The sequence below is a fragment of the Meles meles genome, chromosome 21 (genome assembly GCF_922984935.1).
Source record: "Meles meles chromosome 21, mMelMel3.1 paternal haplotype, whole genome shotgun sequence".
In the NCBI taxonomy this organism is placed as follows: Eukaryota; Metazoa; Chordata; class Mammalia; order Carnivora; family Mustelidae; genus Meles; species Meles meles.
Window position 1 is genome coordinate 41,507,119 of NC_060086.1, and position 25,240 is coordinate 41,532,358.

General features: G+C 56.2%; 1 protein-coding gene across 3 annotated transcripts; it reads right to left on the reverse strand.

Annotated features, from left to right (window-relative positions):
* On the reverse strand, window positions 1-24,768 carry NAA60 (N-alpha-acetyltransferase 60, NatF catalytic subunit). 3 transcript variants are annotated; one of them, XM_045993224.1, is made up of 7 exons: window positions 24,594-24,768; window positions 8,572-8,687; window positions 5,952-6,081; window positions 4,584-4,680; window positions 3,505-3,739; window positions 2,121-2,469; window positions 1-1,864 (listed from the first exon to the last, which is right to left on the reverse strand). In XM_045993224.1, the coding sequence occupies exons 2-6, from the start codon at window positions 8,679-8,681 to the stop codon at window positions 2,313-2,315; spliced, it is 729 nt and encodes a 242-aa protein (XP_045849180.1). In that variant the 5' UTR covers window positions 8,682-8,687; window positions 24,594-24,768; the 3' UTR covers window positions 1-1,864; window positions 2,121-2,312. The 3 variants fall into 3 exon arrangements, with proteins under 3 accessions (XP_045849180.1, XP_045849181.1, XP_045849179.1); XM_045993225.1 differs by having other exon boundaries at window positions 1-1,399; window positions 8,572-8,793; XM_045993223.1 differs by having other exon boundaries at window positions 8,572-8,793.
* Window positions 24,769-25,240: the final 472 nt, after the last annotated feature.

A 25,240-nucleotide genomic window follows, 5' to 3' on the forward strand; every position in this document is an offset into this window, starting at 1 on the left:
TGACCAATTAAAGTCTGTTTATTTGTAATGAGACAAAACACTACAATCTGTTCAACACTGGGCTGGACACTGCAGTGATTGGGGGCAGGGAGAGAGGGGCAGGGCAAGGCCTCTGAGCTCGATTATGAATGTCCAAGGCAAAACCTTCCAGAAGACTCTTCCTGACCCCTCGGGGCAGAAGTAAAAATCACAGGTCACCGTTGATTCAGATGAGAGAGAACACCAAGCTGGGCCTCAGCATGTCGCCAAGGTCAGTGCAGAGGTGGGGACAGGTCAGCGAGCGGGGGACCTGTCCCTGAGGGGGGCACCGCCAGTCGGGAGGTGGTTGGAGGAGGAAAAGTGCTTCTCCGGCCCAGGGCTCGCCCTCCTCTCGAGAACACCTTTCTCCAGCCCCGAGAGTGGAGGCGGCCCCAGGCTGGGCAGTTCTGGGGGAGGGGAGCGTGGCAGTCACTGGGCCCTCGGCCCCCTGCCCGGTTGCTCCCCCTTCTCCTGCCCTAAGGCCGGCGCACCGCGGCTGGCCGTGGCTCCAAGACACTGCAGCAACCCTGGGCCTGACTCTGCCACCCCCTCGGCTGCGGAGGGCAGGGCAGGCGGCCAGCAGCGGTGGGGGTGGGGGTAAGGGTGATGCCAGAAGCGAGTGATGTTCGCACGCACGCCTCCAGGCTCTGACGGCCTCTCCTGTCTCTGCCCCTGGGGACTGAGGGGCCGCAAGGCACGTGACGGCCCCCAGCCCCAAAGGCCGGGCCCCATTCGATCGAGAGCACTCGACTTCCCCGCCTGCATCTTGGGAGCTGTAGCTCACGGACTTGGGGGCTGGGAGGGGACACCTGGGAACCTCACTGCCCCGTCCTCCGCCCAGCTCTGGGGGCAGCTCAGGTGAGCCCACACCTGCCATCTAATCGGCAGATCCGCACTCCCCGAGACAGCACGAAGCCCTCAGCAGGAGGGCACCGGAGGGACCTGACCTCCCGCGTCAGGGCCCAAGCCCGCGAGCTCTGTGCTTGGGTGAAAAGCCTCTGGGCTCTGCCCACCAAGCGACAGCCCCTCACAGAGAGGCAGGGGCTCCTCCCCACACCCCAGGCTTCTGCGGGCTGGTTTTGGACAAGGATCGGGCATTCCCTTTCACCCCCTCATTGTTCTGAGGCTCCCCTGCCTTTAGGGTGAGGTCTGTCCGGGACACCTGGGTTCCTCCCTTCCAATAAAAGTTCATTCCGGCTTTGGAGGAAGGAGCTAGAAGGAACTGGCAGTGGAGGGGAAGGGGGCAGAGGAGGAAACAGACCACAGTGACGGCCGCCGCACCCCAGCCGGGGCTGACCCGTGCGCGTGAAGGCGGGGCCGGGGTGTTGGCAGAGGCGGCGGTTTCCGGAGGTTACCAGGGAAGGAAAGACGCTGGAAGGGCCTGCGGGAGAGAAGAGGGGAGCAGGGGTGAAGGCCCCAGGGAGATGTCTGCTCTAGCCCGGAGCACGAGCCCTCCAGGCCCCGAGTCCCTCCCAGTCCGCGCACAAGTCAAGGCACAGATGGGGGGAATCCAGCCCAGGTGGTCGTGCAGTGCCGCCGCGTGAGTCCCCAGCACCCAAGTGCTCTGGGCTGCGTCCGTGCACCAGGGTGTGGGCCTGGCAGTCCGTGTGACCCCTTGTGGCTCGCAGGTCTGAGAGATCAGCTCTCTGTGGCGCTCATGGCCTCAGACGTGGGCGCATCTGAGCAGAGCTCTGGTTTGCCAGGCACCTGCCCCGAGCAGCTGCTGTCGAAGCAGACCTGGGCGCTCGGCCACGGTGCAGCAGGAGGGCAGCTAAGTGGTCGGGGCCGGCAGGAGGAGGAGCTTGATCTTTGGTACCTTCTCCGTCTTTGAACGGAGAATGCATTCCTGTTTAAAATGCAGTTCAGGAAGTGAAAAGACAGAAGTCTGGCCAAGGGCTCAAGGACTCACTGTTCCTTCCTGAAGTTTCTGAAAGTCAGCCAGCTACCTCAGCTGCTGGGACCACTTCCCGACATCCCGGTGCCGCAAGTGCCACTCAGGCCCTCCTGTTTTTGCGGCCGAGGGCGGCTCGGGCTTCACTTCCTGGTACCACCATCCCACTGGGCTCTGCTCCCCTCTCCCCACACCACCCGCTCCCACGTACCTGTCAGAGACCGGGTGTGCCCGCGACGCTCTGCTCCGAGCCTGCGTAGCACCGGGCCTGCAGCTGGGGCAGGCCAACGGGCCCGGCAAGGGGCCACCGGCTCCTCTGCAGACGACAGAAGTCCGACAGCCAGGAAGGCGGGTTCTGCAGGGTGCCGAAGGGCGGGGCCTGCTGGCGGCTGCCCAGCTGGCATCACATGGTCCGGCTGTAGGCAATGCCCCCCTTGCTGGAGATGCCAGACCACGGCAGGAAGCTGCAGAGCAGGCTGTGGGCCTGACGGTAGATCCTGTGCGGGATGGAGCAGGGGCTCAGGTTCGCTAGCGCGGAGCCCAGGTGTTGGATGTAGTCCGTGGGGCTCCGTTAAGGAAGACGCCGACTCGCCTGGCCTGCCCACGCAGCCCTGGGTGGCACGGTCAGCAGGGGCCCACACGGTCATCTGCAGGACCGCGGGCAGATGCCACACGGCTTCTGAAGGACACCCAAAGCTCCGGAGAGTCTTTCGGCCGGAGGGGCCTCTGCCGTGCCCAACAAGCAAGGGCGGCACGCGGTGCAAGAGGACCTTCTGGCGAGGCCTTGGGCACAGGGACACCTGGACCAAAGCTGGCGGATGGGGACTGCAGGCCGGGGCCACAGATCTGCTGGGAGAGCAAGCGCTCCCGGTTCACTCCCACGCTCAGCCACTGGAACGGCAGGGCCCTGTCCTGGGACAAGGAGGGGGGGTCCCACCTTCACAGGGACTAGGAGGCCTGCGGGGTCTGGGGCCACGCTTCTCCCTCCTGTTTACTCCCCTGTGACATGGCTAAATCGTTGCCTCCCCCGGTTCATTCCTCGAGCGCTCACAGAGCGTCAGGGGCCAGGCCCTCCATCTGGGAGTCTCCTGGCCTCCCTTTTCCCTGTTCCGGCCCGGAGAGGGTTAAAGAGGAGGGAACAGGGGAGGAACACAGCTCTAGGTCACAGGCCTCAGGAAAGGGAGGTCTGAACCCAAGCGCTCCAAACAGCCAGCAATTCTCTTCGCCCCATCGTGTGCCTTCTCCCCAGCCCAAACAAGGCCCGCTGCGGGCGGGCGCTGGTCTGCCGGGCTCACAAGTGCCTGTCCTGCGTGCCCGGAGCAGGCGGCTCTCCATCACTGTTTGGTGGGCGGGTGGGTGGACCACTGGCCGAGAGCGCTAAAGCCCACAGCTCATGCCAGCTGAAGCCCGAGGAACACTGAGCACAACCAGATCTACCCAAACCGCCACCTGGTCAGGAAAAACGTGTCCTGTGAGCTTGGCCTCGTGAATCATGTGAAGGCAACGCGGCTCCGTCTGGCGCGTGGGCCCTGCCCCTGCGAGTCACCCTTGTGGCTGGGAAGCCGCCTCCCTCACCCCCGAGAAGTAAAGGATATAGGATTGTCCAGGGAGGGTGGCCGCCGTTGATGTAGAGCACATAGGTGAAGCCATCTTTGAGGACCCCGCGGATGGAGTAGTAATAGGGGAGATAGTGATGTTGCTTAAAGTCTCTGTTTTCATAGAAGTTTATTGCTGTGTTGTTGGTGGTGAGGACGTGTAGGTAGATGGCTTTGCAGTGGTCTTGGGCGGTGGTTGATATGTGATCCTTCAAACTCTCAAGGAGAAGGGAACCTGCAGGAGAAGGGGGTCACACACGGAAAGGCAGGTGGCACGGGGCATGAAGCAGACGAGGAAGCAACCTTGCCAGACATGTCTACAGATCTCCCTGCCACTGCACCGAGGCTGGAACTCCCACAACCACCTGGTCAAAGTCCCCCAAATCCCAAAGCCCGATGGGGCTCATCTGCCGCACGCTGTCGGGCGTCTGGAACCACAGATGGGGCCAGGGAGTTCCCTCGCAGGGGCTGGGCCCGGGGAGGAGACTCACTAAACTCTCCTACCACAGAAAGAGCAAACGCGAGCCCTGGAAAAGGCAGACCAGGCAGGCCTGGGTCACACAGGAAGACCGCTGCCTACTGGCCGGGTGGCAGAATGGGGGGGGGGGGGTCTGGAGACAGGCCCGGGCACAGCTCCCCGCATGCAGCGGGCGTCTGATAAATGGCAGCTGGACTGGTTTTCTTTTTCTCTTTTTTAAAAGATTTTATTTGTTTGTCAGATAGTGAGAGGGAGAGAGCAGGAGCAGGAGGAGGAAGAAGCAGGCTCCCTGCTGAGCAAGGAGCCCGACGTGGGACTTGATATCAGGACCCTGGGATCACGACCTGAGCGGAAGGCAGACACTTAACCACTGAGCCCCCCAGGCGTCCCCAGGACATAAGCCGTGTGGTGGCTGGTGTGCTGAGAGGGGCCCATTCCCCAGAGACCTGACATGGGTGCAAGGAGCGCAGGTTGGAGGCCCATGCTGAACGTCCCTGCAGGACAGGGGGACAAGGGACGTTTATGGGCCGGCCATCGGCCTGTGGGAACGACGGACGGGGAGCTGGAGTAGCCGTGGCGCCCACGAGCTCGGAGCCCTTACCTATGCCGTGCTTCCTGAACTCCTTCACTACTCCCAGACTTAGAACGTACGCAACCTGCGTGTCAACAGAGAAGCTGGAGGCGAGAATATCTCCATCCTGAAGGAAAAAGCAGACACGGAGGCAGATTCACAGCTGAGGCACCTGGTACAGGGCACATCTCATCCACCGACTCCCCGATCATGACACTTTGGGGGACAGGGGTTGGGGCGTGAGGGGACAGAGCAAAGGATAATGGAGAGTCACCCCCTACAACGCACACAGAGACGACAGGGTGCAGGTCCTTGGGGCACAAACGACTCAGCTAAGACACACACAGAGCATCGCTTCTCTTGGGGATGCGTGGTGCTCCTGACACCGGGCAAAGGCAGGGCGGTAATGGGGATGCGACCATGCTGCGCGGACACGTACGGGGCACTCGGGACCAGACGAAGTTTGAAAAGGTTTGCCTTAAGGATCGGACGCTGCCCCAGGTGGTCTCTAAGTAGAGGGAGCGGGGGCCTTAGCCGCCCCTCCACTGCCCTGCGCCGCCCACACTCGCCCCATGCCTGTCCCCCGGTTCTGGAGATGGAGTTCCGGCCTGGAAGGCTGCCGAATCTCACCTCCGTGTGAGACCAAGTGGAATTAAAAAGCTCAGCAGGAAGCTGGTAGTTCTGAAAAGAAACTACCTTTGCCAGAATCTAATTATGGGCAAAATGGAGTATACTTGACGGGGTCGGGTCTTTCAAAGGGAGATGTCTTACTGTACTTCTAAAGAAATGACCTGAAGCTAGACGGGCAGAACTAGCTGCCTGTTGTCAGCGGGTTCTTTCCTGTCCCTGGAGTACATACCCACACGGTAAGCACTACTCCGTCCCAAAGATGACCAAAACTGTTACGCCGAACCTTGACCCAAGACAACCACGTGGAACCATGTGTCTGTGGCCATGACCTCGCGTTTTACTTTACACTCAGGGCAGAGTTTGCTGACGTGGGACCCGCAGACCGTTAGGAACAGATCTCGAAGAGGGATAAAAAGATCTTCCCTAACCATGAACCGGAATCTGTCACGTCCTTCCACCAACCACAGCACTGCCGGCCGTTTCTACAAATCCCCGATCCTCCCAGAGCCCCCGACAACTCTGGGGGCTCTCAGCGTGTCATTTCCACTCCTCCCTCCTTTGAAATGAAAGTCATTGTGAAGCCTGCGGCTGGGTCTCCTGTTCGTGTCTAACCGTATCACCTACACCCAGAAAGAAACCAACTGGGGATGCGTCCCGTAATGGGTCCGGGCTCCTAGGAGAAAAGGCCGCAGAGCAGGCAGCATGATTCGGTCGCGCATCCCGGCGGCCCGTGCAGTGACAGGGACCCCCCTCGCTACACATACTTACCTCCTTGTGTATCTTGCTCCTACTTTTTATTTCGGCTACTATCATTCCCACGATGGCGCCCCTGTAGGTTGCAGCAAGGGAGAAGAACTTCTTGTTGGAGGTGATATCCCGATACCATGAGTCTGGGTACCTGAGGAGGAGAACAAACGGAGGTGAACCTGCAAAGGTCAAGTTCAACTAATGTCGGGCTTCACAGGGGAACCACAGTGTGCGCACCGCTCCACGGCCGAGAAGGAGCCTGCACCAGACGGTCTTCTTAAACCAGTGATCTGTCTAGATGGGACTGGGGATTTTTTTTTTTTTTTAAAGATTTTATTTATTTATTTGAAAGAGACAACGAGAGAGGGAACACAAGCAGGGGGAGTGGGAGAGGGAGGAGCAGGCTTCTTGCCAAGCAGAGAGCCCAATGTGGGGCTCAATCCCATGACCCTGGGATCATGACCTGAACCGAAGGCAGACGCTTAACGACTGAGCTACCCAGGCACCTCAGGACTAGGAATTTCTTAAAAATGTCTTTTTCTTTCCTTAAGAAAAGAAAAAATTTTTTTTTTTCAAATTTCTTATTTACTTGGGAGGGAAGGGCAGAGGGAGAGGGAGAAACTCAAGCCAACCCTGAGCCCAATGCAGGGCTTGATCTCATGACCCTGAGATCATGACCCGAGCCTAAACCAAGAGTCGGACACTTAACTGACTGAACTACCCAGAAGCCCCTGAACAAGATTGGGAATTTCTGATGGGAAAAATGATTTTACTATTATTAGAGGAGAGATGAGAGGGAGAATCCTCTGACGACATTCTCTCTATGGGGGCAGGGCGTGGAGGGACAGCTGGATGGGGTAAGCCTGCCGGCCCTGACCGCCCACAGACCTGGGAGATTTCCAAGAATTCTGTGAGTCCTTTGGAAGACTGGAGATGTGGCGAGACCCAAGTTCACAGCTGAATGGCAATTGAGTTCACTGCACCTCCCTGGGCAACGACGGGGATAAGCCTTTGAGGGCAGGGTATGGCTAGGGTTGCTAGGGGCTGTTCACCAAGAACACCGACCCGGGGAGCAGGACGAGAACATTCGGTGCAAAGCCCCTGGACGGTAACGAAAACGCAGACTCAGCCATAGCCAGGAGGCACGGTCAGAAGGGCAGGGGCACTGGGGGCCTCGGGGTGTGTGGGTTTTTTAATTTGGGGTAGACATACAGCTTAGCCTAAGATGCCTTTGTTGAGACCAAGAGCTGGGAAAGGGCACCGTACCCTCTCAGTGACATAGCAGACAGGTCCTCTACTCGGCTCCACTCGGCAGAGGCCACTGCCCACACACCAGAAGGTTCTACAGGGCAGCACCCTCACCCCTCCCTGGTCCTCCTCACACAGCCCGGGGGGCTCGGCTGGCGCGGCAGCCAGAACGCGGAGCTGCCGCCACACAGCGCGTGGGCCTGCAGTTCACTCCGCTGCCTCTGGAACCTGAGGCCCCGGCGGCAGGAAGCTGCGAGCAGAGCCCGGGGCCACAGGAGGCAGAGGCTACAGCCCCGCGTGGCTCTACTGGGTGCACCGCCCTCCGCGGGGTCTGATCCAAGCACGTCCCGGGCTACTCTGCAGCGGCAGTGGGACTGCCGGTGGAAGCAGGGCCCCTCCGAGACCCCAAAGACACCGCTGGCTCGCAACCCCCACCCCAGGGGCTGAGACGCCTCCTACCAGAGCCCGCCCGGCCCCTCCCTCCCTGCCTGCGACAGGTTAGAGGGCCCGTCTGAGGTCAGGACTCTCCTGGAAATGGAGGCCTGGCAGGAGCTAGTTCACTTTTCAAGGAGATGTTTGTTTTCGGTGGAGATAAAGAAGTCTTGTGACGAGCACTCCGGATTTACATCTGAACAGCTTGCCACAGGTGACCACAGGGCAGCAATCCCCCTGGCCGGGGCTGCCCGTCCCGCCGGTACTTCTCTGTCCTCTGTCTGCCAGGCAGTGAAACGGAGTCTGCGCCCACTCCTCCCGCACAAAAGCTGGATGTGCCCATGGCGGAAGCAGAGCGACAAAACTGCAGCTAATAATCTGCCCCCCCAGGACTACGGGAATCCTCCTGCTCCGGTGAGCGGTGAGCGACCCTAAGCGTTCATCTGGCCTGTGTTTTCAGATAAAAGCAGGATTGGGATACGCCCTCTCCCTAGTCCGCGGTTTCCCGAATTCTGTCATTAAACGAGTCCTTATCAACACACACACCTGCTCTCCCGCAGACGCCTGCCCCCCCACCCCGCTGAGGAACCAGCACTTGCAGGCGCGCACCCCAACGTCCGGAACCGAGTTCCGGCTGCCACGACAGCCACGCTGCTGCTCAGTGCTCTGAGTCGTCAGCAGCGCGCACCGGACATCTGCTCAGCTAAGAGACCCTCCGGAGGGGCCTTCTGGGGACCTCTCTGCGCGGGGGAGCCCGTGAGCTGGAAAGAGGCCGATGGCAGTCAGGGCCCGACGCCTGGGGTCCAACAACAGGCAAGGCGGCCCTGGGCCACCACGGCACCTCCAGGCCACGCTGGCTGTCCCAGCAAGTCGTCCGGCTCGGGCACCTGCGCTTTCGAGAGTGGCCCCCCGCCCCCCACCCCGCCGAAGTGCAGCCGGGACGGGGCGCCGCGCAACTTACTCGATGGGGAACCAGTCGCCGCAGAGATGCTTCACGGTGTCTATGTCATCGTGGCAGAGGAGGCGTAGGCTGACCTCGCTGAGGGCGCTGGACGGCACCACCTCTGTCATTCACACCTGCAGGGAGGGAGGCGGCGTCAGGAGGGCAGCCGCGCCCCGTCACCAGCCCACGAACCGGGCACTGTCACCGCAGGCTACGTCCTCCTCCTCTTCTCATGCTCACCTGTGAGGCAGGCAAGACAGGGAAGCTAGTATTGTCCCCCCCAGACGGACGTCTCCTCAGTGACTGCACGGAGAGTCTCTCACCATGCCCGTGCTGCAGATGAGGAAATGGGGTGCCTCTCCCCACCCCGGCTCCTCCCCGGCTGCTCTCCCTCCCCCTCTGCCACTGCAGAGAGCACCCCCCGCTCCAACTTCGTCCCACACCCCCACCTCTCCCGACTGGCTCCCGTCTGGGGCAGCCTGGTGGGGGGCCACGGTTGGGCTGGATTTCAGCGGAAGTGGCACCGGCTGGCGGGGCTGTTTCTCCTCCCCGACTCGGCCAACAGAGACTCGTGGGCAGGGAGACAGACCACGGGACACGCCAAAGTTCGAATCAAGGGTCATGAGTTGCTAATAATTCTTTTATTTTTTAAAAATATATTATTTATTTATTTATTCTACAACGGATCCTGCATTCTTATTTTTCTTTCAGCAGTCTCCATGCCCAGCATGCGGCCCGACCGCGTGACCCCGAGACTGAGGACCGCGTGGGCGCGCTGCTCACCACTCTTCTGAATGTGTGTTCAGCCCAGGCTGCTGCTGGAGCGGCGTCTGTTTCCGTTAAAGGAAGGCAGGTGGAAAGGCTGGGCTTGGACAAAGCTCCTGCACCCCCAGGATTTAATGACTGCAAGAAAGCGGAACCTGCCACCTCGGGTCTAGCAGCCCCTCGAGCCCAGCCTCTAACCGCGATGTCAAATTCGCTAATCACTCAGGGATCCCCTTAAAATGCCGGGCCCGGACCCAATCGAGCCTCCACGCCTACACGCACACAGGCTTCAGTTCAAGGGCACCATGACGCCTAACAAACATGGAATGAGGGGCATTTTGTAAGACAACTGGCCTGGTCTCTTCAAAAGATAAAGGTCATTGGGCCCCTGGGTGGCTCAGTGGGTTAAGCCTTTGCCTTCGGCTCAGGTCATCATCTCAGGGTCCTCGGATCGAGCCCCACATCGGGCTCTCTGCTCAGCACGGAGCCTGCTTCCCCCTCTCTCTCTGCCTGCTTCTCTGCCTACTTGTGATCTGTCTGTCAAATAAATAAATAAAATCTTAAAAAAAAAAAAAGATAAAGGTCATTTAATGGGCGTCTGGGTGGCTCAGTTGGTTGGGCCACTGCCTTCGGCTCAGGTCATGATCCCAGAGTCCTGGGATCGAGTCCCACATCAGGCTCCCTGCTCCATGGGGAGTCTGCTTCTCCCTCTGACCTTCTCCTCTCTCATGCTCTTTCTCACTGTCTCTCTCTCAAATAAATAAATAAAATCTTTAAAACAAACAAACAAATAAATAAAAAAAAACCCAAAAGATAAAGGTCATTTAAAAAAGAAAAAAGTAAACTAAAAGAGGTGAGGAGACCTACCACCGAATGTGATGTGTAAAACCCCACCGGGAAAAAGAACAAGTCAACATAACCTTCTGAGAAAATGGAAACACAGGCTGGACCCATGATGTTATGAAGCTGCTACTGACGGTACTGGACAAGGAACTGAGTAATTACGCAGGAAGTCTTGGGAGTGAGGCGTCCTGAGGTCTGAAACTAACTTTAAATGGCTCAAGAGAACCCAACTATTTCAGAAGCAAACAGGACACAACGCTCTTCACCACCGGATCCAGGCAGCAGGTGAGACACAATGCACGAACTTAGTGCCCACACACTCGACTTCTCTGCATGTTCGAACTTTTTCATAACAAATGTTGCTGGTGGCGGGACCCCAGAGAGGCTGGTCATCACCTACCGACCTGAGTTCACTCTAGAAACCGGTTCTCTGAGTGTGTACCGACAGAGTCCTAGCAATGCCCAAAGGTGTAGGGGCCCCGAGGCTCAGCCCTGACCACTCAGCCAGCCCAAGTTAAGTGCCTGGGACAATCCTTCAAGGTCACCTGCACTGACTGCCCTGGCATCGTTAGTGCCCGGTTCCTGTGAGACCGCAGGTGTTTCCGGGAGGGTCCCCAGGAAGGACGTGTCCTAACGTGCCAGCTGCAGGGGCTGACATCCACCGGAGGCTTGACTGCTGGGATTGGGAGGGGGAGCAGCTGCTCAGCCTCTAAGCCCTGGACACAACCCGGCAGGCTCTACTCAGCAAGGCGGCTTCCTGCGAGGGCTGGCGTGGGCGGGCAGCCCCCGGGGACCACGTGCTGCTGAGCGGTGGGGCCAAGGGCCAGCCGAGAGCAGGAGGAGGCAGATGCACTGCAGGAGCTCCGTGGCTCTGAGGCCACACTGGGTTCTGTCTTCCCAGCACATGCCACACTCCCAGGGGTGGGGACCATGCCACCCTGACACGTCCCCCTACAGAGCACCGGCTCAACAGCTGAAACGAGCGGGGACCTGCTTCCTCCCCCTCCCTCCATGTTTTCAGCCAAGTGCCTGTGCACGGCCTGTGTGGGGTCTCCAAGTGGGGACCCCTCCTGTGGCCCTCCCCACAGCGCGAGGTGCCCCACCCCAGGGCTCTAGGGAGATCGAACTGGATGTCCATTAGGACAAGGTTTGTTCAGCTGCTTGAGGCCTAGTGGCCCCCAAAGGTCCAGGCTCAGCGGCTGCTGGGGCACCACCTCCACTTAGAAAGGAGCCCTGCTGGAGACCGATCACTGAGAAGGGGATGGAGCTGGTCTCTGGATACAGGATCTGGCTGGAACCCCCGAAAGCCAGGCTGACCCAGGCAAAAGCCTCTTTCCAGGCAGGGCAGAGGCAGCCAGCTGTGTTGACAAAACAAGGGACACGGCCATCACAAAAGCTGAAGGGAGAGGCCTGCAGGCATAGGGCAGACCGCAGCTGCCGGGCGGTATCTGTCTGAGTTCTTCCAAACACAAAACAAAATGGAAACACGCCAACCAAACCACAGAAACTATCCTCCGTCTAGGCAAATCTCATCATCCCATGTCACTTTTCTTTCTTCTTTCCTGAGACGCACCTTCAAAAACGAAACCCTGTTGGGTCAACAACAGCTCTGCTACTTGGTTCCTGAACAGCTGGGCCATTCCAGGGCTCGGCATCCCCATCTGTGGCCGCCCACTCCAGCCCACGTCCCTGCTGGTATCCAGGACGCGGCCTATGGCCCAGAACGTTCTGGTGTGACCTTCGGGAACTCGTGCCTCTCAAGTGGCCAGCCACCTCCTGGGAAATGGGACCAAAACTGGCAAGTCCTGAATTTTAAGAGTCATGTCTGTCCAAAATATATCCTAGTGGTCACTGGAAAGGATGTGGTTCCCCAGTCATCCAGGGCAAATGGTTGTTTTGTCCCAGAGAACACGAGTGTATGGGTTAGAGGGGCTCACGCACCAAGAGCAGGATGGACCCTGGCAGCTCGCATTTGGGTGCAAAGTGCCGCTCCCCCGGAGGTTTCTGCACAACGCCCAAATCGAAGGTAACCCTTCCTTCTGCCGTACAAGGGATGTGTTCAGATACAGAGCCTGGCCTTATCTCTGGCTCACCCTTCATTAGCCAGTCTCTGAGTTCCCTCTAAAACAGAGACGGTCGGGCCCCACAGGGCAGGGCCGAGGCCTGCACGAGCTGCAGATGGCAGAGGGCTGGGAACTGAAGGGGAAATGCCCATCAGTGTGGGCTGCTGGTGCCCGCCCACTGGTGACCAGCACGGTCTGGCCAGTCCAGGAACATTCCCTTGACCTTTAACATTGATGTCCTAGGTCTCTTAGCTCCGACTCCTAACTTAGATGGTTCTCAGCTGCTGGTTCAGTGTTGGAGGCACCAAACCAGTTCAGTCTCACCTAAACTGGAAGGAGGCCCTGCTCCCCAATCCCCTCAGCTGAGTTCTGAATCCACACAGTTTACTTCTAACACCTTATATTTTTATCTTATTTTTTTTAAGATTTTATTTATTTGAGAGAGAGCGAGTGCACAAGCAGGGGGAGGGGAAGAGGGAGAGCGAGAAGCAGGCTCCCTGTTGAGCAGAGAGCCCTATAAGGGACTTGATCCCAAGTCCCAGAGGTCATGACCTGAGTCAAAGGCAGACACTTAACCGACTGAGCCACTCAGGCACCCCCCGATCTTTTAAAAAAGATTTTATTTATTTGAGAGAGACAGAGAGAGAGAGAGAGAGATGCCTCTGATACTTTAAAAAAACAGTTCTCTGGCACAACACACACAAAAAATTACTAAAATCAACAACTAACGGCTTCGTTTATCTTCTCAGATACGAGACCAGCACTGCGCTTGTGCAGAAAATGTCCGTACTTCTGAAGAGAGGTACACTGGATATGTGGAGGCGAAATGACAGAACATCCTGTAACTTCATTTAGTTGGAGCAAAAATGCCCAAGTGTTAGTAACTGTCGAGTGGGATGAAAGGTATGCCAAATGGGTTTTTGAAAGTGTTGCCGGGGCGCCCAGGGGGCTCCGTCTAAGTGTTTGCCTTTGGCTCAGGCCATGATCCCAAAGTCCTGGGATGGAGTTCCCCATTGGGCTCCCTGCTCAGCATGGAGTCTGCTTCTTCCTCCATCCCTCTGCAGCTTGTGCGCGCTCGCGCTCTCTCACAAATAAACAAAGCCTTTAAAAAAAAGTGCATTTCTGGGGCGCCTGGGTGGCTCAGTGGGTTAAAGCCTCTGCCTTCAGCTCAGGTCATGATCCCAGGTCCTGGGGACATGCAGAAAGTCCCTGCTGAAACCGGGAGCTTCTGGGTCAAAGTCCACAACCCTACATCATCCAAGGCCAAGCTCTGCCCCTCAGTGCAGTGTTTCCCAAGAAGGCTCCGGGGACAAGGGAAGGGTCCTCCCCTCCTTGTTGCAACGGTCTTCAGGGAAAACCCTGGTGGACAAGCCCAGACACATCACCACCTGCCAATCCAAGCAGTCACACAGGACGATCTCCAAAAATCCTCAACAGCCCAGCAAGAACACCATCCCGCTTCCGCACTGGGCAAGGGAGGGAGTGGGAGTGGGAGTCCACGACGGACTGTCAGCAGTGACCGATCAATGAACCGCGGGCACACTCAAACTACACCGGCCACCACGTGGATGAACGCTGAAAACGAGACGCTGGGCGAAAGAAGCCAGACTCAAAAGGCCAAGTATCTTATGATTCGAGTTACGTGAATGTCCAGAGCAGGCAAATCCGGCCAGACAGTAAGTGAGTGCTTGCTGGAGACGGCAGGATTGGGGGGTTGGGGGGTAGTGGCTACGGATGTGGGGTTTCTTTGGGGAGCGGTAGAAATGTCCTGAAACCGCATGTGGCAAAGCGCTGTGAATAGCGCAGGAGTGCTGAGAGAATGGGCACTCCGGACCGGTGAGTCGTACAGCATGTGGATCACAGCTCATTAAAGCTGTTAAAAACAAAGCAAAACAAATCCTGAGAGGGAATGTTTCTTTGGTGAACAAATGGATGAAAAAAAAAATTACTTCTGGGGCGCCTGGGTGGCTCAGTGGATTAAGCCGCTGCCTTCGGCTCGGGTCATGATCTCAGGGTCCTGGGATCGAGCCCCGCGTCGGGCTCTCTGCTCCGCGGGGAGCCTGCTTCCTCCTCTCTGCCTGCCTCTCTGCCTGCTTGTGATCTCTCTCTCTGTCAAATAAATAAATAAAATCTTTAAAAAAAAAAAAATTACTTCTGAAGACAGTCACAGTAGATTCCAGAAAGAACCAGAAGGTTTGTAGCCTATGAAGTAACTGTAGGGACCCACGCTGGTGCCCATGGGGGGCTAGCCTGGACCCTGCCACTTGGGGTGTGGGGAGTGTGTGTGTGTGTGTGTGTGTGTGTGTGTGTGTGTCTGCACGCAAGCACATACGTGCACCTGTGTCCCCCAACAGGGCCAGGGCGAGGGACCCCTAGGAAGACAAGGCTGAAGATCAGAGAGCTTGGCAGGTGACTCAGAGACGAGGAACCACCAGCCCACCAAGGCCCCCGGTAGCTTACTCCAGATTTGGTCCAATTTTAATTACTTCATACTCAAAGGAAAAAAAAATCTGTCACACTGCGTGAGAAGTGATCAGAGGAAGTTATCGAGTCTTAGCCAAGAAAGTCTGTGCTGTCTATGAGTCTTCACAGGGTAGCAACTGAAAACGCCTTTCAGAAAGGAAAGATCACGCTCAGACCCCCCGCCCCCAGCTGAGAAATCAACACAAACCGCAAATGACCAGAGGAATCTGAAATCAGCTTGCCGCCCCAGGGTTTGACCGGCGCCAGGAAACTCCATGTCCTCCTCTTTCCAGGAACAGCTCTCCAGACTGCTCATCTGCGGTGAGACGGGCTCAAGCCAGCTCGAGAAATGGGGTACCACGACTGCCTGCCCTCGCGTTCGGCAGAGCTGCAGAGCCCCACCGGCTGCGGCCCTCTGCGCTCCTGCCCAGCAGCCTGCGTGCTCCGAGCTCCCGCGGAGAAGGCGCTGCAGGACAGGACACCGTGGCCGCGCGCTCAGCAGACCCGCCAGCGCCAGGCACAGAACGAGTACGGGCGCCCGGCAACATCAGCCAGCAGTCAGGGTCCGGACGGTCACAGGCCGACCCCGGGCATCCGAGGAGGCAGGGAGCGAGGGCTGGCCGTGGAGCACGTCCTGAGCGGACGGGATGTTCTGTGTAGACGGTGCTGGTGGTTACACACACCGACGGTTAAAACTCACTAGGTGCATATTCTGTCCTATGTATACTACACTTCAGTGACGTTACTTTTAAAAGATTTTTTAAAAACCCTGTATGTTGAGCCTGATGGCAAAGGGAGAGACCTATAATAGATGAGCATCTCATGTCTAAGGAGTCATACATTTTTCCCTAGTATCCTTGGGACGGGCTCTTGACCAAAGGGACAGGATTTGTTCCCTGACTTTCAAGTGAACACTGGGCTCCGAGATGCACCGCTGTTTGTGGAATCTCACATCCCTATTAAATGGGCTTCCATGGTTTCAAAAGCCTTGGTTTAAAAATAGAAACAAGTCACTTTTAACTAAGGGGAAAATGCAGCATTTATAGTCCTGAGTCTGTCCAGCCCAGCTGACAGCAGGCAGGGAAAGGAAAGGAAGGCAGGGAAAGAGAGCCTGGTGCGCGGGTCCCACAGGAAACACCGGCGCCGGAGGCCAGGTTTACAGAGAGGGTGGCAGGGCACGTGAGATGCTGGTGTGGCAGCTGGTTCACAGACGGGGAGCAGGCCAGGGGACCCACCTCTGGTACGTGTAGGAATCCCCCACTCACCATCTAGAACCTTCCACCATGTGCCAGTCTCCTATGGCTACGGGCTACTCTCACGGCTGATGGGACAAGGATCCTGATGATTCACTAAGAAGAGGGGCCCGCTAGTGGGTGGAGCCAGAGCACAGCCGCGCCCCCATCCCAGCCTCCGCTCCGAGCCCTCGGGCCGGCGCTGGAGCTTCAGATGGACATTCCCGACGAAGACACAGACTCAACTACACTACGACAGCAGGGGCATGTTGTACAGGGAACCCAAAGTTCGCTTAGACTTTGAAGTTAAAACATGAAGCTGCAAAGGTTCACGCTACTCTGAGAATTCTTGCCTGGGTTTCCTGGGCCTGCATCCTGCCCTTGGCCTCTCGGGGGCGGGGGGCAGGGTTGAGTGAAGCGATTCAAGGAGGGACAGAGATCACATTCTCCAAGATCCAAATGAAGGGCTGTCTGCTCACCTGCTCTACCTTTTCTCCTTCCCCAGCCTCATCCCCAGGAGCCTGTCTGCAAACCTTGTCTTCCTTCTGTGCTGAAATGATGCCCTGTCCCTGTAGAAAGGCCACTTTTCCCTGAGGATTCCCAGGTGGCGGGAAGGGCTGATGTCTGGACACGTGGGCACTGCCTCCACATGCTCATCCAGAGGGACAGAGGAAAATGGAGGAAAAGCCACCAAGATGTCCCCAACATGCACAGGAACACTTTTCATCTCCCCTCCACTGCTAAGTGCTAGGGATTCAGAATCCGGGGGCTGAGAATGGATCATTCCACTTCCTGGAGGAGTTTCCTGGCACTGTCATGAGGCCCACAGGGCCCTCCGCTCCCACCCCAAAGAAGGAGGCTGGAACAACCCTATTCCTGGAGCCCCCCCGCTTTGTGCCCCGACACTCCAGGTCCACAGGGCCTCTTCCTTCTTCAAAGACACTGCTTCTTGGTCTCACACAAGTCACATGCAAATTTTAAAAAGCACCCCATCCTCTTAATGTCTTGGGAGGTGCTCTGGCCTCTCCCCTTGCCCTCATCAGACATCCGGTGTTCAGGCCTGCCATGACCACACTGCAAGCTCTGTCACTCCTAGAACCTTCCCTTCCTTTTCTTCTTTCACTTGCATTGGTTCAAAGGGTCCATTCTCCCGGCCGAGGTGAGCCACCCTCCACTTAGGCTATGGGAGCTAAGTCCTCCCTGTGCTCTCAGACCCTGCCAGGATGCTGGGGTCACTGGGACCACTGAGACGTCGCTCCTGTATGTGTTTCTGCTTCATTCTCTGTCGCTGAGAGGATGAAACGAGATGGCCTCTTCCAAAGAGCCGAGCCCCGCAGCTCCTCCTGCCCACACCCCCGCTCCAGGTACTGCGCATCCCCTCTCCCGGACGCGCCTTCCCGCCACTCGTTTCCCTTCCACACCACCAGCCGCAGCGCCCCACGTGCCGCCACCTTCCCGCTCCATCCCGTGCGCACCCGCGACAAAGCAGCGACAGCTTCCCCGCCTCGGAAGCCCGCAGCCTCCGTCAGGACTCCCCTCCCCAACCCTCCGAAGCTCCCAACTGAGTCCGTCCCTTTCTCGAAGCCTGAGGTCCCTTCACCCACGATGAAGGACCACCCTGGTCTTTCCCCGAACTCCAGGCTTCTTCTCAGGCGAGGCCCAAGGGAAGATGAGCACGCGCTCGCCCACGGCCCGAGAACCAGACCCAGGGCTCTCAGGAACGTGCAATTCTGCGGACATCAGGTTGATCTGCTTGGAAAATGCAACTGTAATGAGCTCTAAGCTCTTGCCTTTAGGACGGACGAGGGACAAAAGGAAAACTGAGCCAGGGACAGGGACAGAAGCCTGCCTTGCACAGCAGTAAAATGGGCTGCAGGCCTCGAAGGAGACTGAGGGACACAGGGAGCCCGCTTCATGGCTCAGCTGTGCACACAGGCAGCTGCTCGTGGTGGAGCGAGCGTCTCCACAGCAGCCTGGGCTCCTTCTGAAACCTCAGTGTAGGAGCAACATGAATAATTCACAAGATGACAGGAAACAAGCACCCCGCACTCTGGCTCCAAACAGCCTTCCTCTTTAAGCCTACCTCACTGTGCTCTGAGGGGAGCCTGTAATTCTCACAGATGCTTCTCTTCAAACACGAACTGACAGGGGCGCCTGGGTGGCTCAGTGGGATAAGCCTCTGCCTTCATCTCGGGTCATGATCTCGGGGTTCTGGGATCAAGCCCGCATCAGGCTCTCTGCACAGCAGGGAGCCTGCTTCCCCACCCCCCAATCTGCCTGCCTCTCTGCCTACTTGTGATCTCTGTCAAATTAAAAAAAAAAAAATCAAACACAAATTGATCACACTGGAGGATTCCATTTGTAGGACATTCAAAAGCTGGCTAAAGGAATCAAAAGTGACAGAAATCAGAACACAGATGCAGTAGGGGTCACTGAGAAGGGGCAGAAGGAACTTGCCGGGGCAATGGTGAGATGCCGGGTCTCCTTCAATGGTCGTCACACATATGGTTCTGCTTCAGATCTGAGCAGGTGGCTGCATGGTAAACACAGTCAGGTGCCACGTTCTCTGCCAGGGGCCGGTGAACTTGGGGTACCTGCACTTAACAGTTGGGCCCTCCTTCAGATTCTTGAGGGTGAGAAGGCAAAGATAACGGCCTCTGTGCCGCACAAGGAGGGGGTCTAGCATTTTGGAGCTCTGATCTTTAAGCTTTACATTGTGCCTCAAGATGGCACAGATCTTATTTTGTTTTAAATGTATTTTTCTAATTTGTTTTGCTGCACACGCGAGTTAAAATGACCAGATGCAGAGGGCAGACGCGGAGAGCACTGCGCACGTGCGCCGCCTGCAAACCCGATGCTCCCTGGGAAGGCACCTGCGCTCACGCCGCTCAGCACGGTCGGACAGATTCCCTGGTTGTCCTCGGGACCCGCACCGCAGCACTGGAGCCAGCGACTGCCCGCACAGACAAAGGCCCGGATTGTGGGCAGGTGGGCAGGCTGCCGAAGGCCTCTTTGCCTTTTGTGGCCTTACTTGGCCAGTGGCAGAAGGAAAGCCTAGGTCTGGGGTAAGACAAGGACGAAGAGGAAGACTGGACAAGAATATGAGCTGGGAGAAAAGGGGACACTGCAACCAGGGGCCAGAGACAAGGAGCCGCGAGCAGACACCATGGTACCCCTTGCTGGAAAGTTCCAGACACGTCTCATCTTCCCAGAATAGAACATGAGGGTGCAGACGAGCTCGCATGCTGGCGCCCAACGACAGCGCAAGGGCGTGGAGTCCACAGGGCCCGTGCGGGACGGCCCGGCGCCGGTTAGAAGCGTACCTGCCCCTCCGCTTTTTAAGCTGGGGTCTTGGTCGGAGGCCACCTGACGAGGAGCACCCGAATACAGCTCCCAGTTCAGATCCAGGGAGTAGTCGACTAGCTCGCTTTAACGACGCAACCACCTAGAAGTTGCCAGATTTTTAGGGGCTGGGAATAAAAACGTACGTAGTAGTCTGCAGTCCTGACCACCAGCTGAGACGGGACCCTGTCTAGGCTCAAACCCAGGCAGGAGTGTGTTCTCCCACACAGAACTCCGGCAGCCGGAGCAGCCCTCAGCCCTGCTGGGGACAGGGGGTAACAGGGACCAGGCAGCTACTCACTTTCAAAGTAAGAAGAACAGCAATAGGGGAGTTGGGTTTCAGAGATTCTTGCCCCCCGCCCGCCCCACTGCCCCTGGAAGGCCAGGCCTCCCTGCCTTTCTTCCATGTTTCCAGCTGGGTTTTTAATCTCCACTTCTCTGGCTTTGCACTTAAGATCCTTCAGAATCAAAGAGATGTTAATTATGAAATTGGGTCAAATCTGGTATAAATTAACACTTGATCATGAGGCTAACTTCATGTTTTTAAAAACTAATTTAACCTCCTGTCACCATTTGCCTCCAGAATTACAGCAGGTATCTGTGTTCAACACTCATTTTTGTATTATTTGAGCTTATTTTTTTTTTTTTTTAAAGTGAGCTCGAGTTGTTTTTGTTCTCAAAGGAAAAAAAAAAAGACTTTCCGGTGGTATAAGCAAATCATGAATACATTTTTATGAGAATTATCTCATGGGCTGTTTTTAATTAGCAACAACTTGGAAGTTTTACAGTGTCTCTTCAACTTACAAGTAGAATGATTGCCCATTCTGCCCCAAAATAGCATCCCATGGTGCTAACTTTCCAATCCCAGACCCCTGGAATAGTGTGGCACTTTGTGCACGGACAGCAGCAACGAATGCTCTACGCACAGACTCGAAGTTGTAATGAAGCAAAATGCAGGGAGTTGTGCTCAAGGAAGCTAAACAGACTTGTAAACATATTGTAAAGGGCTCCGTGTAATTACTAAACAACTATTTAAATGGCTTTATAAAAGCCAATTTAAAATATTTACAAGTTTTAAATGACCATTTAAAAAAAAAGTTTTAAAGAAACATTCCCTGGGCACCTGGCTGGCTCAGGTCTCCGTCCGGGTCGTGAGTCTTGAACTCCGGGTCGTGAGCTTGAGCCCCATGTGGGGTGCAGAGATTATTTAAAATTAAATTAAATTAAAACAAGATTAAAAACATTTTCCTTTTCTTGAAGGAGAGAAATGCTCTTGCAAACTTTTTTTTTTTTTTTTACTATGAACACATGTTCAGAGTAAAATAAGCCACATGCAACATAAACCAAAACTAAGATTCCCATACTTGCCCCAACCCCAGTAAAATGACTGTTAGTGTTTCTGGTACTTCCTACGAGAAAATGATTTTGGGGGGCATCCAGGTGGCTCAGTCTGCTGAGCATCTGCCCTCAGCTCAGGTCATGACCCAGGATCCTGGGATCGAGCCGTGTCGGGCTCCCAGCTGAGCGGAGAGCGGCTTCTCCTCCTCCTGCTGCCCCGCCAGCCCCGCTCGTGCTCACTCTCTCTGTCAAATAAATAAATAAAATCTTAATGATCTGTTGTTGTTGTTGTTACATAGAAGAGGGCCTGGCTGGTAAGGGGCTGAAGGGTATTTGGGGGCAGTGGGCACACAGTACTCTTATGCCATGACCGTCCGTCAAGCGGCGAACTTTTCTCTGCAGACACACTCCAGTGAAGGTGTTACCAACCGAAGGCCAGAGGAGAAACAAAGTCATCTGAAACTCAGACTGGAAGAGCAGCAACCCTCTGAATCAGCGAGCCCTTCTGAAGAGTTTCAAGAGAGGAGTGGCTTGAGAAAGAAACAAAACTGAAGCAAGTACCCACCCGCAAGCCCCAAGAACACTACAGAAAAGGTGTAAATATTATCGCACCAACATTTTCCAGATAAGAATTCTTCTCAGTACCTCAGGGACAATTACCTACAAGCTGTTTTATATAATGAAACTGCTTTCTTCTCGGTCATTTTCAAGATGGGCTCAAATTTCAATACTTTGCTGCCCAAATAGATCATATTTCAGGAATTCAGGAGATTAAAAAAAAAGAGGAACGTGGTTTGATTTTTAACAACAGTAACTATTCAACAAGAAATAGAACTGAAGAGTTTTTTATTTAATGTGGTTTGTTAACGATGACAAAACACTCTTCTCTGGTGTTCCTACGGAAGCAAAGGGAACAAAGACCTTCTCAGTTGTCCTGTGTCCCCTTCCACAAGCACCTCCTCTTTGCTTCTTTACGACTGTCGATCTGTCTCTAGAAGGTTTTTCCTTGCATTCGTACACAAAATGCCATGCTATTCCAAGGCCATGGGGTAAAAGCTGGCACCAAGAGTCCATCTGGGGGCAAAATGGGTACTCGTTCTCACTATCTAAAGACACATTTAATAACGTCCACTCGGCCACATTCAGAGGTAGTTCCACCCCCTTCCAGGACGTGGGTCCTGTCTGAGCAGGAAGCGGATCTCAGGTGAAGAGATGGGGAGTCTGAGACGCTGACTGGACGAACGAGGGACCAGGCCTCACGTGCTGTTCCTCCTTCTCTACCCGACCATCGGGCTCAGCTCTGTGCTGTGGCCACCTTGGCTGACTGCCGCACGTCTGCTGGCCTCCGCAGAGGGGCATTCAGGCTCCTGGGAGCCTCATTCAACTGCTGACCTGGACCCCAAACCACTTCCTGCAGAAAGCCCGGGCTCCCTGTTCAGACCTCCTTCCTATCATTCCATGAGCACTGAGCAAATGCCTTAGGGTTCACAGCACAATGCCAACCTACTCTTTGCTCACTGGACTTTCCAATGCATGGGTCTCTCTTTCGCCAACGGTGGAAGGACTTCTGCTGACTCAGAACTGGCCTGACAGCTGGCTCCTATCGGAGGTCATGCTAAAAAAGAATATTTAGGGAAGGAGACCTGATCTTGACATTATCAAAGACACTTACAAATATTTGGTGGAAGAAAAAAATCAGCATTTGAACTTGGCCAGAAAGAGACCCACGAGGTGCAGCCTTATTTGCAGATCAGCATTTACCTGAAAGCAACGCACACAGACAGACGCAAGACCGGCTTTGACACGGAGTCTAGACCTTAAGCTTGCTTGCCGCAAACAAGGAACGGTGAAGAAAAACGATGAGGGCCTCCTGGATTCCTTCCAGAGAGAGATGTCGAGGGAAGATAATGGAGATAAAACTTAGACACAGAGGAGCGGCGATTTAAGAGAAGACACTGCCTGACAGGCAGCCAGCTCTCCATCCAGGTAGGAGAGCTGTCGCCAACACTTGAGACCCCGGGCTATTTCAGCACTGCAAAGACATGCGCCAGCCCACATTCAGAGCTCGCAGGAGTCTCCCCTACACTGTGTTACTTGTGGCTGCTGCCGTGCAATGATGCTGTGTCCATCTGGTCTAAACACACCTCAGGTTGCCAGAAACCAAAATGCTGCTAACAGTCCAAGGAGGCTCAGACAGACCTGGAGCTGAGTACCCAGCCAGCAATGACAGCGCCACCCCAGTTCAGGGGTAAGTGTCTTTTCTCTCTCACATCTCCTAACATCCGGGAATTTTCTTCCATCCCAGACTGACGCATGCTGTTCCCAAGCAACTTCAAATACTATCTGAAGCCTTCGAGTGGGTGTGGTTAAAATACAGATGACAAAGTCCTGCAAGTTACGGAGAGGCAAAAGCTACACACAGACCTTTTAAAAACATGCTTGCGCTTTCTATTCTGGCCTGTCAACACCACACCATGCCTTGACTTTGTTTTGTACAGGTTTTAACTGTCTTGGTAGAATCCCTGCATGCACGGAGCGCGCAAGCTCAGTGAGATGGAGCTGTAGCAAACTGTGCCCCAGTGGAGGAGCTCAGGCACACTGCGTTCTCCAGGGCCGATCTGCACACTGATTGCTACAGACACAAAATCTAAAACAGGGTTACGTGAAGACCTGTGTGCACCGCCATGACTCATCTGTCCACTTGAAAAGAGGACCGGGACTTACATTTCAGCCACCTCTGAGTTTCTTCTAGTGTTTATTTCATTCTTCTCCAATCTTAAGGCAATTCAGAGATTTTCGTGAGAGACAGAGAATTTGTTTTTGCTCCAGCCCCTTTTAATTCAATGATGCTCAAGACTCCCTCCTTCCCGTCTCGCAGGCCAAACAAGTAACTTCTCACATCTCTACATCACAAGATGTCACAGGGACTGTGGTGTTTCTGTAGATGACCTGGAATCACCGACCTTTCCTGGATCACTCAATTAATCATTAACTAGAGGTTTCTGCCTTAAGTCCGCTGCTGACACTTCCGCAATCAGCAATGTCCTCTCCAGTTCTGACACTCCAATTAACAACCACTCCGGCACCACAGGGAGTGAGTGCGTGGGGCTGCTGTCCTTTTCCACCGGGACAAGTGGGTGACAAAATCTTATGGCTCAGGACTTGACAGAGTGAAACAGATCAATGAAGCTGCCCATGACCACGTTCACTGCAGAGTAACTCCAGGTCCTGGGCTCTGGCACCCGCTGGGCATAAAGGTATGTGTGGTCAGTGGTCCAGAGAAGGCCCACAGCCTCCCTCACGGTTTTCTCACGGGGACACCCCACGGGAGCTACAGGCTCCCAGGCTTCCTTGAGAAGCGCCCGATCTGGTGGAGGAGGTCCGAGCTGCCGTAGGGTCTGCATGGCCAGTCTGCAAACTACCAGAAACGTATGCAATTCACCTGTCTTTAAAACCAAAAGGTACGGCTGAGGACGGAAGAGTCAGAGACGACGAAGACAGAGCCCCAAGCTTTCAAGGGTTCACAGGAGGGCAAACAAGTCGGCAAATAACTACAATCCGCGCAACAAGTACCAATGCAAAGGCAGGTCAGGAGAACCGCTGACCTGTGAAAAGGCCAGGCCCTTCCGCTGGAGGGCGACCCGCAGAGAAACGAGGGGCAGTCTGACCTCTGGTCCTAAATCCGCCCCCCCTCCAGCTCGTCTTGGGGCCTGGCCGGGAGGCGCTCTGGCAAAGGGGGCACAGGGGCGGGAGAGGGTGCGGGAAACCGCGTCCGTCCTCGCCCCGCGGACGCCCCCCTCAGCATCGGCCGGCGCGAGCTCCGTGACCCCCTCGTCACCCCGCGGACACGTCTGGGCACCCAGAAGCGTGGGTCTCGCCCCGGCCGTCCCGCACCCCTCGGGCCCCCGCCTCCCTGGGCCGGCTCAGGTCCGGGCGGCTCCCCCCTCCCTCACGACCCCAGCCCCACCGCAGGCCGGAGCCGGGGGAACCTCACCTCGGACGGGAGCCGGCGGCAGCGGACGCCGTCGTAGGGGCTCAAAGCATCGTGGGGTCGCGGGCTGCCGAGAAGTGGGGCCGCGCGGAGCCCGAAACGAGTTATGTAACCGGCAGGGGCCGCAGCCGGGACGGAGGCGGCGGCCCGCGGCACTTCCGCCTCCCGCGCCGGGCCGGTGGCGCAGGCCGGAAGCCCATTGGCCACCGGCTCCCACGTGGGACGCCGCCGCAGCTGCCTGACGCCGCCGCCACCATCTTAGGAGCGGGCAGGCCTCCGATGAGGTCCGGCGGCCGGACGTGGGCGCCCTTCTGGGCCCGGCTGAGTGCCCCATACGCAGAGCGGGGGCTTCCAAGACGGGGATAGCTCCCCGCCCTCCAGTCCCGCCTGGGCTGACGCTCCCCTCGCTTGGGCCTCGGGCTTTTCCATCTCCGGCGCCCGGCGGGCGTCGAGCCCGGGAAGCGTGGCGGCGTGGACGCGGCCGACAGCCAGTCCGTCTCCGCACAAAGGATGTGTTGGGCTGTCGCCGTGCCAGTGGGTAGGGGTCGGTCGCACTCAAGGTGCAGGAGGGTCTGTAGCACAGGATCGAACCCAAGTTCTGTATTAGTAGCGAACCCGTGTTGAGCAACATCTGATAGTAACTTTAAAGC

Excerpts from the sequence above, each read along its gene's own strand:
- NAA60 (XM_045993224.1), bottom strand. The coding sequence starts at position 8,681 with ATGACAGAGGTGGTGCCGTCCAGCGCCCTCAGCGAGGTCAGCCTACGC. Across the intron at positions 6,082-8,571 it reads GGCGACTGGTTCCCCATCGA|GTACCCAGACTCATGGTATC; the intron begins GTAAGTTGCGCG and ends TCTCCTCCTCAG. Across the intron at positions 3,740-4,583 it reads GTTCAGGAAGCACGGCATAG|GTTCCCTTCTCCTTGAGAGT; the intron begins GTAAGGGCTCCG and ends CTTCTCCTGCAG.